Raw genomic sequence first — 13,760 nt, 5'->3', positions numbered from 1 at the left:
TCTGGGATCCGCAGGCAGGCCTTCTTCACCTTAGTCTGTACTTTTCCATCTGGGAAGTGGGACTTGAGCACTGCGTACTATGATAATTCAGGTTCCTGAACGCTCTGTGTAAATTCTCTTCAGGACCCTTGTGCTTAGGGCTTCCTCTGCCCAGAACTTTCTACCCTCAGACAGAGGCATGATTCTGCTCTGTATTCTGTCGTAAGCCTTTGCTCAGAGGGCAGATCCTCAGCATGCTTCCTTGACTGCTTTGCATAAAAGCATAGCCCTCTCTCCCTCCCTGTCCCTGTGCTTCATCACCTTCTTCCTAGCTTTTATCTCCACTTGACGTATGGTTCCTTTGTTTATTTCCTGTTGTCCTCCTGCTCAGAAGATAGGGTCTGTCCTCAGGGAGGGGATAAATGCTTGCTATATAGTCAGTGCTCAGTCACCATGATGAACAAATCAAGGTACTTCCCCTATAGTACTTTGCTGTGTAAATGCCCTACTTGTATAGTCTGTCAACCCATAGAGAAAACAAAGCCGAGTGTCTGGTGCCATCTAGTGGTCACAGGAGGCAATACCCATCTCTGTCACTAAGGGTTGACTTCTTTTTTGATTTTTGTTTGTTTGAAACAGAGTCTCACTGTGTATCCCTGGCTGCCTATCCCGAAACTCACTATGTAGACAGGCTGATCTCGAACTCACGGAAATACACTTGCCTCTGCCTCCTGAGTGCTGGGATTAAAGGCGTGCACCACCATCACACCCAGCCTGATTCTCACTTCTTGATAGAAAGAAAGGGTTTTGGGCGATTTAATTTCCATGTCCCAGATGTCCTCTGCAAGGGACACCTTGGTGTCTAGTTGGTAAGGATGGGAACTGGCCTAAGACTTCATGGGATTCCTGAAAGATAGCCAGGCCCAGCTTCAACCCCTAGAATCATGTACTAAGAAAGTGTGGAATGCCTAATAAAACACTAACCACAGAACGAATACAATTTTCTAAGCCCTTTGTGGGTGCTACATTCAGTTAGCTTTCTTTGAAGGCTGTGCTTCACATATTTTGAGTGTGCCTGCTTCCTGTGGGCAGAGTTCTCACCTAATCCCTCCGCCCAAGCACGGCACATTCCCCAGATCCTTCCTGATTTCTCAGAGCTGCGGAAGCAGAGATGACGGGCAAACAGAGGTTCCTGGCAGGGAAGCCACCGGGAAGCCCACGGGACAGAGGGCACAGGTGACCACAGAGGCGCCTGCCCCAGGGCCCTTTTCTCTGGGAACTCAGGGTTTCCTGCAGGATGATTTACATTCTGTTACATAGTTACTTTTCTATAGCTGTGACAAAAGCGGCCATGGCCAAGGCAGCTTTAAAAGGAAGCATTTCATCTGGGGGCTTGCTTACAGTGTTGGGGGTGGGGAGTCCATGGTCATCATGGTGGGGAATGTGGCAGCAGGAAGGCAGGCAGGCACTGGGCAGCCGCTGCGAGCTTACATCTAATCCACAAGCACACAGCAGAGTGAGGGATGGCGTGGGCTTTAGTGACACCTCCTCTGACAAGGCCACACCTCCTAGCCCTTCCCAGACTGTTCCACCAGCTGGGAACGGAGCATTTAAACACAGGAGCCTGTGGGAGCCATTCTCATCCAAATCACCACACGTTCCTTCCTTCTCCCGTCATCAATCAGCAAATATTGATAGTTCTGACTGCATCTCAGATCTGGCTGGTTCTATGGCCACTCTTCAGTTTTTTGTTTTTTTTTTTTTAGACAGGGTTTCACTATGGAGCTCTGACTGGCCTAGAACTTGCTATATAGTCCAGGCAGGCTTGAATTTACAGAGATCTCTTGGCTCTGCCTCATGGTGCTGGGAGTAAAGGAGTCATCCTAGTCATCCTTGTAGCTGCCCCACCTCACGTGCCCTTTCTTCTACTGGATCACTACCACAGTTTTATTTTATTTTTTTGTTTTTCGAGATAGAGGTTCTCTGAGTAACAGTTCTGGCTCTCTTGGAACTCACTTTGTAGACCAGGCTGGCCTCAAACGCACAGAGATCCACCTGTCTCTGCCTTCCAAGTGCTGGGATTAAAGGCATGTGCCATCATTGGCCGGTTTTACTATCACTTCTTCTTTTTTTTTTAACATTTTTATTTATTTATTATGTATACAGTGTTCTGTCTGCACATGTGCCTGCAGGACTGAAGAGAGCACCAGATCTCATTACAGATGGTTGTGAGCCACCATGTGGTTGCTGGGAATTGAACTCAGGACCTCTGAAAGAGCAGCTCTTAACCTCTGAGCCATCTCTCCAGCCCTCACTATCACTTCTTTTTTATTTTATTTTTTTGGTTTTTCGAGACAGGGTTTCTCTGTGGTTTTGGAGCCTGTCCTGGAACTAGCTTTGTAGACCAGGCTGGTCTCGAACTCACAGAGATCCGCCTGCCTCTGCCTCCCGAGTGCTGGGATTAAAGGCGTGCGCCACCATCGCCCGGCCTCACTATCACTTCTTATGAGGATCTCTGAGGTGGCCCCTGACCACTCTCCCTCTTACCCTTCTACGATATAGTCTCCCTTTGTAGAGGAGCCAGGGCAAGCTTCGGGCTTTGCTACCCACATAACATTTAATAACTACTGTCCTCCTTAATGCTATTCCCTCGAAGGCAGAAATCCCAGGTTTCTTTCAGTCTCTCAAAAACCTGTCTTGCCTCCTCAGAGGGCTTTCCCGATGGGTTACCTTCCCTTAGGCTCTCTCTGACCCCTACCTCAGGGCCTTTCTGTCTACTGACCCCCCTTCCTGGCTCTGTGTTTCACAGAGTGCGTGCTTTGCACTTTATTTAAAGACAGGGGTGTTCTTTCTTGTATGTCTGTTTAGGAAGTGAAGCAAAGGAAAAGCACCCATGAAGTTCTCTCACTCCCAAAAAATCATTGAGGACATTGGGTGTTCACTTTTTGTAGGCACCCCTGCCTAGTTATCCAAATAGTATGTAATTGTGGGAAATGCAAGTGGAGAGGACCTGGCAAGTGGAGAGGACCTGGCACCAAGCCCCTGGCTTCTTTTGTTCTCTCTTTCTCTTTTATAGTACTTCCTCTTTTTGTTTTTCTTCTCTCTCCCCCCTCTCCCTCCTCTCTTCTCTCCTCTCTCTTCCTCTCTTCTCTCTCTCCTTTTTTGGGACAGAGTGGATCCCAAACTGGGCAAGAGTTCTAACACTGAGGCGCAGCTACAGCCCCACTTCTCCAACCCTCCCCCCACATAGTCTAATCAGAAACTGATAAATAATTATCTGTGTTCATCACAAACTGCCTCTCTCTTCTTTTAGGATGTAAATAGGCTCTAGGCTGTGACCTGGTCTTGGTCCTTGTTACATTCCTAATTCCTGTTGATGGATTAGCTGCACGGCGAAGAGCATAGATGTGGAACTTTTTTTTTAAAATATTTATTTATTAAATATACAATATTCTGTCTGCGTGTATGCCTGCAGGCCAGAAAAGGTCACCAGACTTCATTACAGATGGTTGTGAGCCACCATGTGGTTGCTGGGAATTGAACTCAGGACCTTTGGAAAAGCAGGCAATGTTCTTAACCGCTGAGCCATCTCTCCAGCCCGATGTGGAACTTTCTTTGAGCCACAGAGCTAAAAGGAAGGTTGTGCAAAGCCTAGAGATAGCTGGGGAAGGAGAGAGACCCTGAAAACCCCACCCTAACTGCCCTCTGACTCACCCCCAGGAGCTGTGGAGGTCCAGGTCTCTGAAGACCCTGTGGTGGCCCTGGTGGACACTGATGCCACCCTCCGCTGCTCCTTTTCCCTGGAGCCTGGCTTCAGTCTGGCACAGCTCAACCTCATCTGGCAGCTGACAGACACCAAACAGCTGGTACACAGCTTCACTGAGGGCCAGGACCGAGGCAGTGCCTATGCCAACCGCACAGCACTCTTCCCTGACTTGTTGGTACAGGGCAACGCATCCTTGCGGCTGCAGCGAGTCCGAGTCACTGATGAAGGCAGCTACACGTGCTTCGTGAGCATTCGGGACTTTGACAGCGCTGCTGTTAGCCTGCAGGTGGCAGGTGAGTGTGGCGAGGGGGTCGTCTTCCACGTCCACGCTCCGTTCTTCTGCACGCGGCCTCTCATACACTGTTCCCCACAGATCTCATTCGTGTCCTAACAGCCTCTCTCCCACTGTATCCCCTGCACTGATGACGTTGCTAACGCCTGCCCTCTGCTACCCTCCTGCCTTCTTCTCAAAGTCCAGCATGACTCTGGAGCCCCACAATGACCTGAGGACGAAGTGACAATCCTGTGTGCCTTGAGGCCACAGTGTTCTGACAGGGAGCACCTTGATTGGTCACGTGACCTCCTTTTGGCTGGCCAAGGACCGTGGCTTGTTTGACTTGCACAACATTCTTAGGCTGGTGCAGGGTGCTAATGGCACCTACAGATGCCTGGTACGTAACCTGGTGGTGCAGTAACATGTGCACAGTTCAGTCACCATGACAACCCCTAGAAGCCCCATGGATTTTTATTTTTTTTGTTTTAAGTGGCACGTTAAAGGGAGGTTATAGTTCTGTTGATTGCATTTAAAGTTAAAGGAAGTTAGTTCCGTATCCTCAGTCTCCCAGACAACGGAGATAGTTGATAGGAGAATGATGGGCGGAAACTCCAAGTAGTGTGGAGTCACTGAGCAAAGGCCTTCTTGACCCCTCCCCACCCCCCAGCTCCAAGGCTATAGAAATTTCTGGAAAGGATGGAGATGCATCTGGGTCAGCAGAAAGCCACGGGACAGGAGAGCCACAGAACTTCTACTGGGGAAGGGGTTTGCTCTTGCTGGAGCTCTTGACAATCCCATTGCCCCAAGTCTGGACCCCAGGGATGGCTCTTGTCAGATGAGGCCAGCCTACTGTGAAGGTCAGATATGAAACGATCTGCCTAGAGAATGGGAAGGAACAAGGCCTGGATTTTGATGGTCAAAGAGGCTGCGGAACAGCTGGAGAGGCCCTGTCCTTTCTTACTGCTTTGTCTGTATGATTCTGGAGGTCCAGGTTCTGAAGATCCGTGGTGGCCCTGCTGGACAGTGACACCACCCTAGGCCGTTCCTCCCCCAGCCTGGCTCCAGCCTGGCACAGTTTAACCTCATCGGGTAACTGATGGGCACTAACTAGCTGGTGTGCCGCTTCCCCATGGGCTGGGACCAGGGCTGGGACTATCCCAGGGTGCAGCACTCTCCCCTGAGGATACCGCAGCACACACGTATGTAGCCGATGAGGGCAGCTTTGTGAACATCCGGGACTTTGTCAGTGCTGCTGCTAGCCTGCAGGTGGCAGTTCAGTACCAGGAGGGAGCATTGTCCGTCCCTTACCCAGTCTGCATGCAGCCCACCCACTTGTCCCCTGCTGACCCCACCATCAGATCCCAGGCTGTCCTAGCTAACAGCCCGTGTATCCTTGCTCCACTGTATCTCTTGACCTAACCATTATTTATCTCACTTCTGCCACCCTCCAGCCCCCTACTCGAAGCCCAGCATGACCCTAGAGCCCAACAAGGACCTGCGTCCGGGGAACATGGTGACCATCACGTGCTCCAGCTACCAGGGCTATCCCGAGGCTGAGGTGTTCTGGAAGGATGGACAGGGACTGCCCTTAACTGACAATGTGACCACATCCCAGATGGCCAATGAGCGGGGCTTGTTTGATGTCCACAGCGTGCTGAGGGTGGTGCTGGGTGCTAATGGCACCTATAGCTGTCTGGTACGCAACCCCGTGTTGCAGCAAGATGCTCACGGCTCAGTCACCATCACAGGTAAGGGGAGAAGGTTAGCTAGGGAAGGACTAAGGGAGCAGCTACCTCCTCTCTAGGCCCTAACCTGAATATCAGTATAAAAACTCTCATTAGGGTGTCAATTTCTAACATTCCCAGAGCTTCCCCGGTGAGACGTCTTTAAGGTCCTTGTTTCCTTGAGCTGATGGAAATCATTTCTAACGTTTGCTCTCCTGAACATGCTTCCCACAGCTCTTATGTCTCTTACTACATGGACCGCAAAGTATCTGCCTGGAATCTAGAGGGTGGGTAGAATTTTGGAGCAGCCGCAAGGCTTGCTTAGAGACAAGAGGGTGTGTTTGTCTTGCTTCCAGCGTACTTCTTTGGTTTGTGAAAGAACTGCAACTGTGAAGCCCTGGGAGATTGTGGGGCCTCCCAGGTGGAGCCTACTCACCTGGGTCAAGGGCAACCCTCCTTGTAGACTGAGCCCTTAGATAGCCAGAGTTGTCTCTACTGCCCCCATGTGGTCAATGCCAGATTGAACCTCTAATATTGGAGAAGTCACCCCATCTCTGGTTTCCAGGTCAGCTCTAGCCCAGGTCGGCACCTCCAGTGCTTTAGGCTGTAAAGAGGACTTAGGCTCATCTTCTTGCCAAGGTAGGCAGTTACCGTCTGTATTTGTCCCTGACGTGTCCCAGTTCAGTGCTTTGGTAGGTCTGTGTGCTAGGTCTAGCTCCCTAGGTCCTACCTCAGGGGCGTGCGAGCTTTCCCAGGGACCGCCTACATCTCTGAGATCAGGAGAGCAGGTTATCCATCACTGGTCCTTGTCTTTTCTCATTCCACAATTTCTGCCCGACACCTCCAGCCCACCCAGCTCTTTACTTCCAATGGTTGCCGGTGTCTGGGTAAACCTTAGGCTTCCCTGTAGGGAGCCAGTCTATGCATCATCTAAGGGAGTCACTTCCTGTGTTCCCTCATGTCCTAAGTACCATATTGACCTTGTAGAGAACACCATAGGAAAAAAATTTCACTGGGGCTGGAGAGATGTCTAGGTGATTAAGAACACTGACTGCTCTATTGTGAAGACAAGAATTCACATCCTAGCACCCAGATCAGGTGGCTCTCAAATACCTAGAGCTCTGAGTGGTCACATGCCATTTTCTGGCCTCTGTGGGTACCCTCACATACACGTGTGAACACACACACACACACACACACACACACACACACACTAAATCACTTTGTTCACAAGAGAGACCAAGAACTGTGGCGTGAGACAGGGAGGACAGAGGACTCATGGCATCTTGCACCAGGTAGGCTGGACTCTGTGCACTGACCCTGTGAAGCAAGGACTTGCATGTGGAAAGAGCATTCGCCCCACCTCAGAGAACATTCTTTACACCTCTGTAGTTAGCACGGAAAGAATTTCATCTGGGCTTGTGTTGCCAAGCACAATTCAGACAAGACCCAGTGAAAAGGGACTCCCCCCAAGACCAGAGACTAGCACAGTGGCTCCATACATTTTGGGGGGCCAGACACCACTTTGAAAATTGGACAAGTGATAGAGGCCATGATTTGCCCATAGCTTGGAGGGTCCCCAGCCTCTCCAAACTCTATTCGAGGACCGCTTTGCTTCCTGCTTCCCACATTCTGCAGCAAGAGACGAGCCGGGATCTGCATCCAGCATTGGCCTCTTAGCCCAGTTTCCCTCCTCCCCGCGGCTGGCCTCCTGTTTTCATTAGAACAGATCTGGCTTGCCTTGGAGCCCTTGGCCTGCATTTTGCTTCGGGCAGCTCTGCCTTGTGCAGCATTCTGGGATTTCGATGCTCAGTCCTCTAGCTGCTCTCCCTCTACCTGATGGGGCTGAGAGACATTGAGTGCTGTGCCAGGCCTCTCTGGAGAGGGCTTTCTGGAGCGAGAACTGGAGATATAGGTCTGAGCCCCAGCTGACTGTGCCCTTTGCTAGAGGCACGAAGGAAGTCTGACAGTATTTCAGGCAGTTTAGGGGCGAACACAGGGCGATTTTCCCTTTGAGTAATTAGCTTATACTAATTAGATATTGAATAGATTCCTTGTGATATTTCATGCGTATGTATAATGCATTTTGATGATATTCACCTTTAATGCCATTCACGTCCCGCTTTCTTTCCTGCTGATTCCCTTCTTCCCAGCTAGTCCCCTCCTACTTTCGTTATTTAAAAACCTTATTTACTGTGTGTGTGTACAAAGGTCAGAGGACAACTTTCGGGAATTGGTTCTCCCCTTCCCCAAAGGTTCTGGGCTAGCATGTAGGTCGTCAGGCAGTCCCAAAAGACTCTTTACCAGCTAACCCATCTTGGTGTCCCTCTCCCATTTTACTGTCTCTTCTTTGTGACACAGTGACTTTGGTTAGGATTGCTTACAGGAGCACAAGTGCGGGATCGATTAGAGGAGCTTGGATACTTTATCATGGGGCTCTATCGCTGAAGAAAATGTCTCTCTCTCCCCAAGTAACCACTAGCTGCCTTTGGTTCTTCAGGGAGGCATGGAGTCCCTTGAGCATTTCTGCTGCCCTGCCCTATCCATTGCTGCAGGAACCCTATCTTGAAATTTCTAGAGGTCTCTCACAAGTGCTCTAGGCTGGCCTTCTAGCTGCTGGCCTTAGCTGTGGCCTTCCGCTCCTGTTCCTGCTCTCCTGGGTGATGGCTTCTTCAGATTCCAGAGTCCAGAGCAGCAGCATGCCCTGCCCCCAGCGTATTTGCTGCAAGGACTTACCCCAGTTCCTCTGGGCCTGGGCCTCTGCAGGTTCAGGTGCCTGTGTACTCCAGAGGCTGCTGATGCCCTGGCTGCATGCTGCCCCCAGAGGGCAACAGGAACCAGCTGTCTTTGTTAGAGGTTTTCCCCCTCCAAGGCCAAGGCTTTGCCCAGCAGCCAGTGTGGCTCTAGGTGAGGGTGGAATCTATGCTGGAGTCCTGTGGGCTGTGCTTAGGGCAGCTGCTGGCCTCAGCCCCACCTTGAGCTCCTCGGCCTCACTCATTCTCTTGACCTGAGGTATCTAATGGGGGCAGCCTCAGAGCTGCACGTGAATGTTCCCTTGGTAAGGCTCCCCCAGATCTGTACGAGTCCTTGAGTGGCTTAGCCACTCACTCCAGGCCCTCATCTGTCTTTAGAACTAGTCACACTTTCTGTAAAGAAACAGAGAATGAATAGCTTATGGGCCATATGCCCACTTTGTGGGCCACGTGCCGCTTTTCTGAAAGCTGCTGATTTTGTTTGTTTGTCTGTTTATTTATTATTGTCAGCATCTCATTGTCTTAGTGGACTTTGCATTCAGTATGTAATGAGGATGACCTTAGGTTTCTTATTCTCCCATCTCTACCTCCTTAGTTCTGGGAGCACAGGTGGCATGGGAAACCATGGCTAGTTTATGTCATGCTGGGAACTGAACCCCAGGCTTCATGTATTCTAGCAGGCAGTCTGCCAGCTGAGTCGCCTCTCCAGAGCCCTGGAACTTTTCTTTCTGTTCTTCTGTGTTTCTCCTTTCTTTCCTTTCCTTTCTTTCTCCTTTCTTTTTGTAACTTTTTACAAAGTAAAAGCTAATAGTAGCTCATGGATTGTCAAAAACAGGCCATACCCTGGCTCCAGGGCTGTAGCTGGCTGATGTCGGCCCCTTAGGATGATGTTAGCCAGGTGGGACTGCAACCCTCAGGGAGGCTTCTGGAGAGATGATTCCTAAGATGGGAATTTGGGAGCCCCTGCTAGGAAGGGAAAATGACAGGGGACGGGCAGAGGCCAGAAGGTGTCAGGGTCTCTGCAGAGAATGGCTGAAGTGGGACTTCCTGTGGTGACATCACACAGAAAAGCTGGGAGACTGGACGCTTGGTCAGCTTAGAGATCCTTAAGCCGCTCTTAGAAGACAGAAAGCTTATCCTTGGTCAGTGGAGCCCTATCCGTGGTCACTAGTCACCTTCAGGCTTGTTGGCTCCACCCCCCTCCCTTCTGAGGCATGTTTCCATCACCCATAGCCACAGTGGCAGGGTTTGGTAGGGTGAATGGAGCTATGGCCGCGGGAGCCTGAGTGAGCTTCATTCATCTCAGTGGGGCACAGTGACTAGGAGCCCCTGTTCACACCTCAGAACAAGATGGTCTCATCCTTCTGTCTTCTTCCAGGGCAGCCTATGACATTCCCCCCTGAGGCTCTGTGGGTGACTGTGGGGCTCTCTGTCTGCCTTGTGGTACTGCTGGTGGCCCTGGCCTTTGTGTGCTGGAGAAAGATCAAGCAGAGCTGCGAAGAGGAGAATGAAGGTAAGTGTGTGTGTGTGTGTGTGTGTGTGTATGTGTGTATACATGCAGGTATGTGCATGTGCATACATGTCCACATGTCTTGAGGCATGTCACTGTTTTAGTTTCTTGGGTGCAACTGTAAGAGAATACTTGAGACAGGATCGAATAAAAAAACAGAAATTTACTGGCTTGAGTTTCTCAAGCTGGGAGTATCATATCCAGGTAGCAGGGAGAGCAGAGAAATCACTTGCCATAGAAGAATGAAGGCTGGAGTTTGGAACCCTAACACCCACCTAAATATCTAGTGGTCATGGCAGCTTGTCTGTAATTCCAACATTTAGAAGGAGAAGTAAAGGCCTTCCCCAGATCAAACTGATCAGCTAGACTAGCCATATCAGTAATCTCTGGATTCGATTGAGAGACCCTGCTTTAATGAATAACAAGGAGCATGATTAAGAAAGCCTTCTGTCAGCCTTGGGCCTCCACATGCATGCATTCCCACATGTGCACCCACACACATGTGAACAGGCCTGCACGAATACAACACACTCAGACACAGGCACAAAGTAAGTAAGTCAATACCATATCCAGGCACCAGCATCTGCTGAGGCCTTGCTGATCGTTATATGGTGGAAAATGAGAGCGCAAAAGTCACTGTGGCGGTGCCATCTGCAAGGGTGGAGCTGTCAGAGCCTAATCGCCCCTTAGAAGTGTCACCTCTATAAAATAAAATTAATCTAAAATTTAAATTTAAAGTTTTTGCGTATGTATGTTTTGCCTGCATGTATGCACAGAACTGTGGTTACAGATGATTTTACACTCGCCATGTGGGTGCTGAGAACAGAATCTTGTTCTCTGCAAAAGCAGACAATGCTCTTAACTATTTATTAACTAAATATTAACTATTGAGCCAACTCTCCAGCCCAGAAGTCACGCCCCTTGATACTGTTGGATGACAGCTGATTTCAGTGTGCATTTGGGAGGGAACAGACGTTTAAACACAGCAGTTGCTGTGTCCGTGACAGAATGAACAAGAAGGGGGTACACAGAGGACCTTAGCCTGAGTCCTCGTGGCTAATTGTCCTCTGTGGATCAGTATAACCTCCCTGTCCGTGCGTGAACATGGCAGGTGGGTGTAGACAAGAGTGTGATGTGTCATGAAGATGCAGTGTGACAAGGAATGAGTGTGTCTGTGAGTGAGAAAAGGTTCAGAGCCTTGTGAGCATTTAGCTTGTGTGTCACGAGAGTGTGTCTTCCTCAGATACTACTATCTGCTGCGGGAGGGAATGACGAATTGGTATTAGTGGGTGGACATTGGTGGGTGGCACATGAGTAGACGGGGTGTGAGAGCCGACAGAAGTAGAGGCTGGAAGGAGAGTAGGCTTGCGGAGGAAGTGCGGGGAGTTTGGTCAGGTGTGGGTAAGTGATGCTTGTGACTTGGATGGTTAATTGGGCTGTGCGAAGCTGGTAGAGGATGCGCAGACAGAAGTGGGGTACGGAGAGACTGGGGAGATGACTGTCAGTAAAGGACCTGCTGTGCAAGCATGAGGACTTGAGTTTGGGTCTCCAGCACCCTTAAGTCTGGTGTGGCAGCTTGCTTCTGTAACGCTGGGGTTAGGGGGACAGGAGGCCCGCTGACATTCTCTGGGCAGCCAGTCTAGCTCAGTCAGCACGCTCCATGTTCAGTGAGGAACCCCGTCTCAGATAAGGTGGAGAGTGATTGAGGAAGACACCTGATGCCAACCTCTGGCTTTCGTGCGCATGTACACACATGTGCACATACGCACTCCATACACACACACATACAAAATGTAACAGAAGTGGGGTGCAGATGGGGTGATTCGACTGGGTGGCAAGTGAGCGAGTATGCGAAGCGCTAGGCTTGGTGGGTAGAAAGCTGGATAAATGGTCCCTGGCCAGACGAGTGCTGGGCTTTCTGCTGGGCCCTTCCACTCTGTCCTAGGTTCAGCTCTGCTCTGCTCTGGTCTCAAGCATCCTGACCAGAAGTCACATTTGCTCAGCCAGGTGTGGAAGTGTGGGAATGCAAACACTGAGAAAGTGTTATTCATCCTTCTAGGCGCTGAGGACCAGGACGGAGATGGAGAAGACTGCAAGACAGGTGAGTCTGGCCTTCTTCATTGGGAGCCATCAGGGACAGGAGAGCAGGACTTAATGCTCCAAGGTTTGAATGAAATACCCTCTGATGGAGCCCCCAAACCAGAAAGGGTCCGGAGGTAGAGTACCGGACTACCACAGGAGTCTCCTGCCTACCCTAACCTGTCCATCAGGACTATACGAACTGAGAGCTTCCCAGGGGTGGGAGGAGGGCTTCAGGAGAGAGGCAGTCTCTTATAATAAACAAAGGAGCCTTCGGCAAATAACTGTCTCTTTGGCCTATTTTTCCCATATGTAATAAATAAGTGGGCATGAGAACAGGTCTCTAGGCTTTTCTGGGTTGGGTTAAATGAGATAATCTCTATAGAAAACAGTACCACGGCTGGTGTCTTGTTCAGAGCTTACAGTGATGCCCTGTTGTGATCCAGCAAACAGCTGTCCTGTTCTTAGGCTGTGCAACTTGGGTGAAGTGCTTTGCTCTGGGCTTCCAGGTCTCACCTGTAAAATACCATCTTGGCCCTGTTCTAATGGCACCTGAGAGCTGTTTTGAAGCTCTCTTCAGAGCCCAGAGAGGCAGGTGCTTTGCAGGGGGTCCTGGGCTGAGATCTGGTCTTAGGGTGGGTACTGAGGTCCTGGTGCCCCAGAGCTGCAAGACCAGGAGTGACCAGACTGAGAAAAGCAGGTTTCCCATGAGCCATCTTGGACTGCCCCAGTTGACACTAGCACCCTCCCTACCCAGTAGAAGGAAGGGTGGAGCGATGCCTGGGGGCTGCTGTAAATAACCACCCACCTCTTGGCGCCTGTGTGTGTGTGTGTGTGTGTGTGTGTGTGTGTCAGGCATGGCAGTGAGCCTGGGATCGGGCCCCATGTCTCATGCTTAGAGACAGATGTTGGCAGGGGGAGGGAGGAAGGGAGAGAGAGGAGAGTTAGCCTCTAGGCCACGTGACCCTGGGCCTCTGGAGGCACCTGCAACCATGCCAGCCTCCTTGGTCCTCATTTCACCTCATTCATGATCTGGGCTCTGTGTGCTGCCCCATCTCCAGCTTATCTGAGCACGGGTGCTTGTCTGTAGTAACAGGAAACGGAGGCTCAGAGAGAAAAGACACACAGGACTTATTCAGAGACGGTGGAGGTGGGACTGAGGCTTGGGATGGCTGTCTGGGGCTCTTCCCCTGACACTGTGATGGTGCCCCCAGCCTGCCCATCCCATTCCTTCTGCGTCTTCACCCTTACTTCTTCCTCTGCCTGCCTCCCTGGGGTTCCTCTCTCATCACATGCTCCTTCCCTTTTTTTTCAGCTCTGCGGCCTCTGAAACACTCTGAAAACAAAGAAGGTAAAGATATATTATTACCTGAAATGGAATGTGTGTTGTTTGTGTGTCTGTGTAGGAAGCTGGGGAGTGGGGCACCATCATCACCCTTCTGCTGCTGACCTGTGTCCCCCCCCCAGAACAACAGCACTCACTCACCTCCTGGTGAAACAGTGGAGGGTAGAGGAACCCCGGTCCCAGCTGCTCCAGTAGGACCCAGATGTCTGTCCGACACAGGCTTACCTATACCAGGCAGTTCTGCCTCTCCTGTCTGACAGTCTGAAAGCTGCAGGTAGCCTAGGGCCTGGATTCTGTCCCCTGCAACATGAAGGCTCCATCCCTGGGTCC

At 50.7% G+C, this 13,760-nt stretch overlaps 1 protein-coding gene across 3 annotated transcripts in view; it reads left to right on the top strand.

Annotated features, from left to right (window-relative positions):
• Positions 1-13,760, top strand: part of Cd276 (CD276 molecule) — a 32,158-nt gene that overhangs the window by 15,895 nt on the left and 2,503 nt on the right. For all 3 annotated transcript variants that reach the window (XM_057768999.1, XM_057768998.1, XM_057769000.1), the window contains exons 3-7: positions 3,700-4,038; positions 5,471-5,767; positions 9,875-10,009; positions 12,066-12,107; positions 13,401-13,436. In XM_057768999.1, the coding sequence (XP_057624982.1) occupies positions 3,700-4,038; positions 5,471-5,767; positions 9,875-10,009; positions 12,066-12,107; positions 13,401-13,436 (849 nt within the window). The remainder of the gene's footprint in view (positions 1-3,699; positions 4,039-5,470; positions 5,768-9,874; positions 10,010-12,065; positions 12,108-13,400; positions 13,437-13,760) is intronic.

The sequence above is a fragment of the Chionomys nivalis genome, chromosome 4, assembly GCF_950005125.1.
Source record: "Chionomys nivalis chromosome 4, mChiNiv1.1, whole genome shotgun sequence".
NCBI classification, from domain to species: domain Eukaryota; kingdom Metazoa; phylum Chordata; class Mammalia; order Rodentia; family Cricetidae; genus Chionomys; species Chionomys nivalis.
Note: the sequence above shows the minus strand (reverse complement) of the source record. Positions and strands in the feature narration are given on the sequence as shown.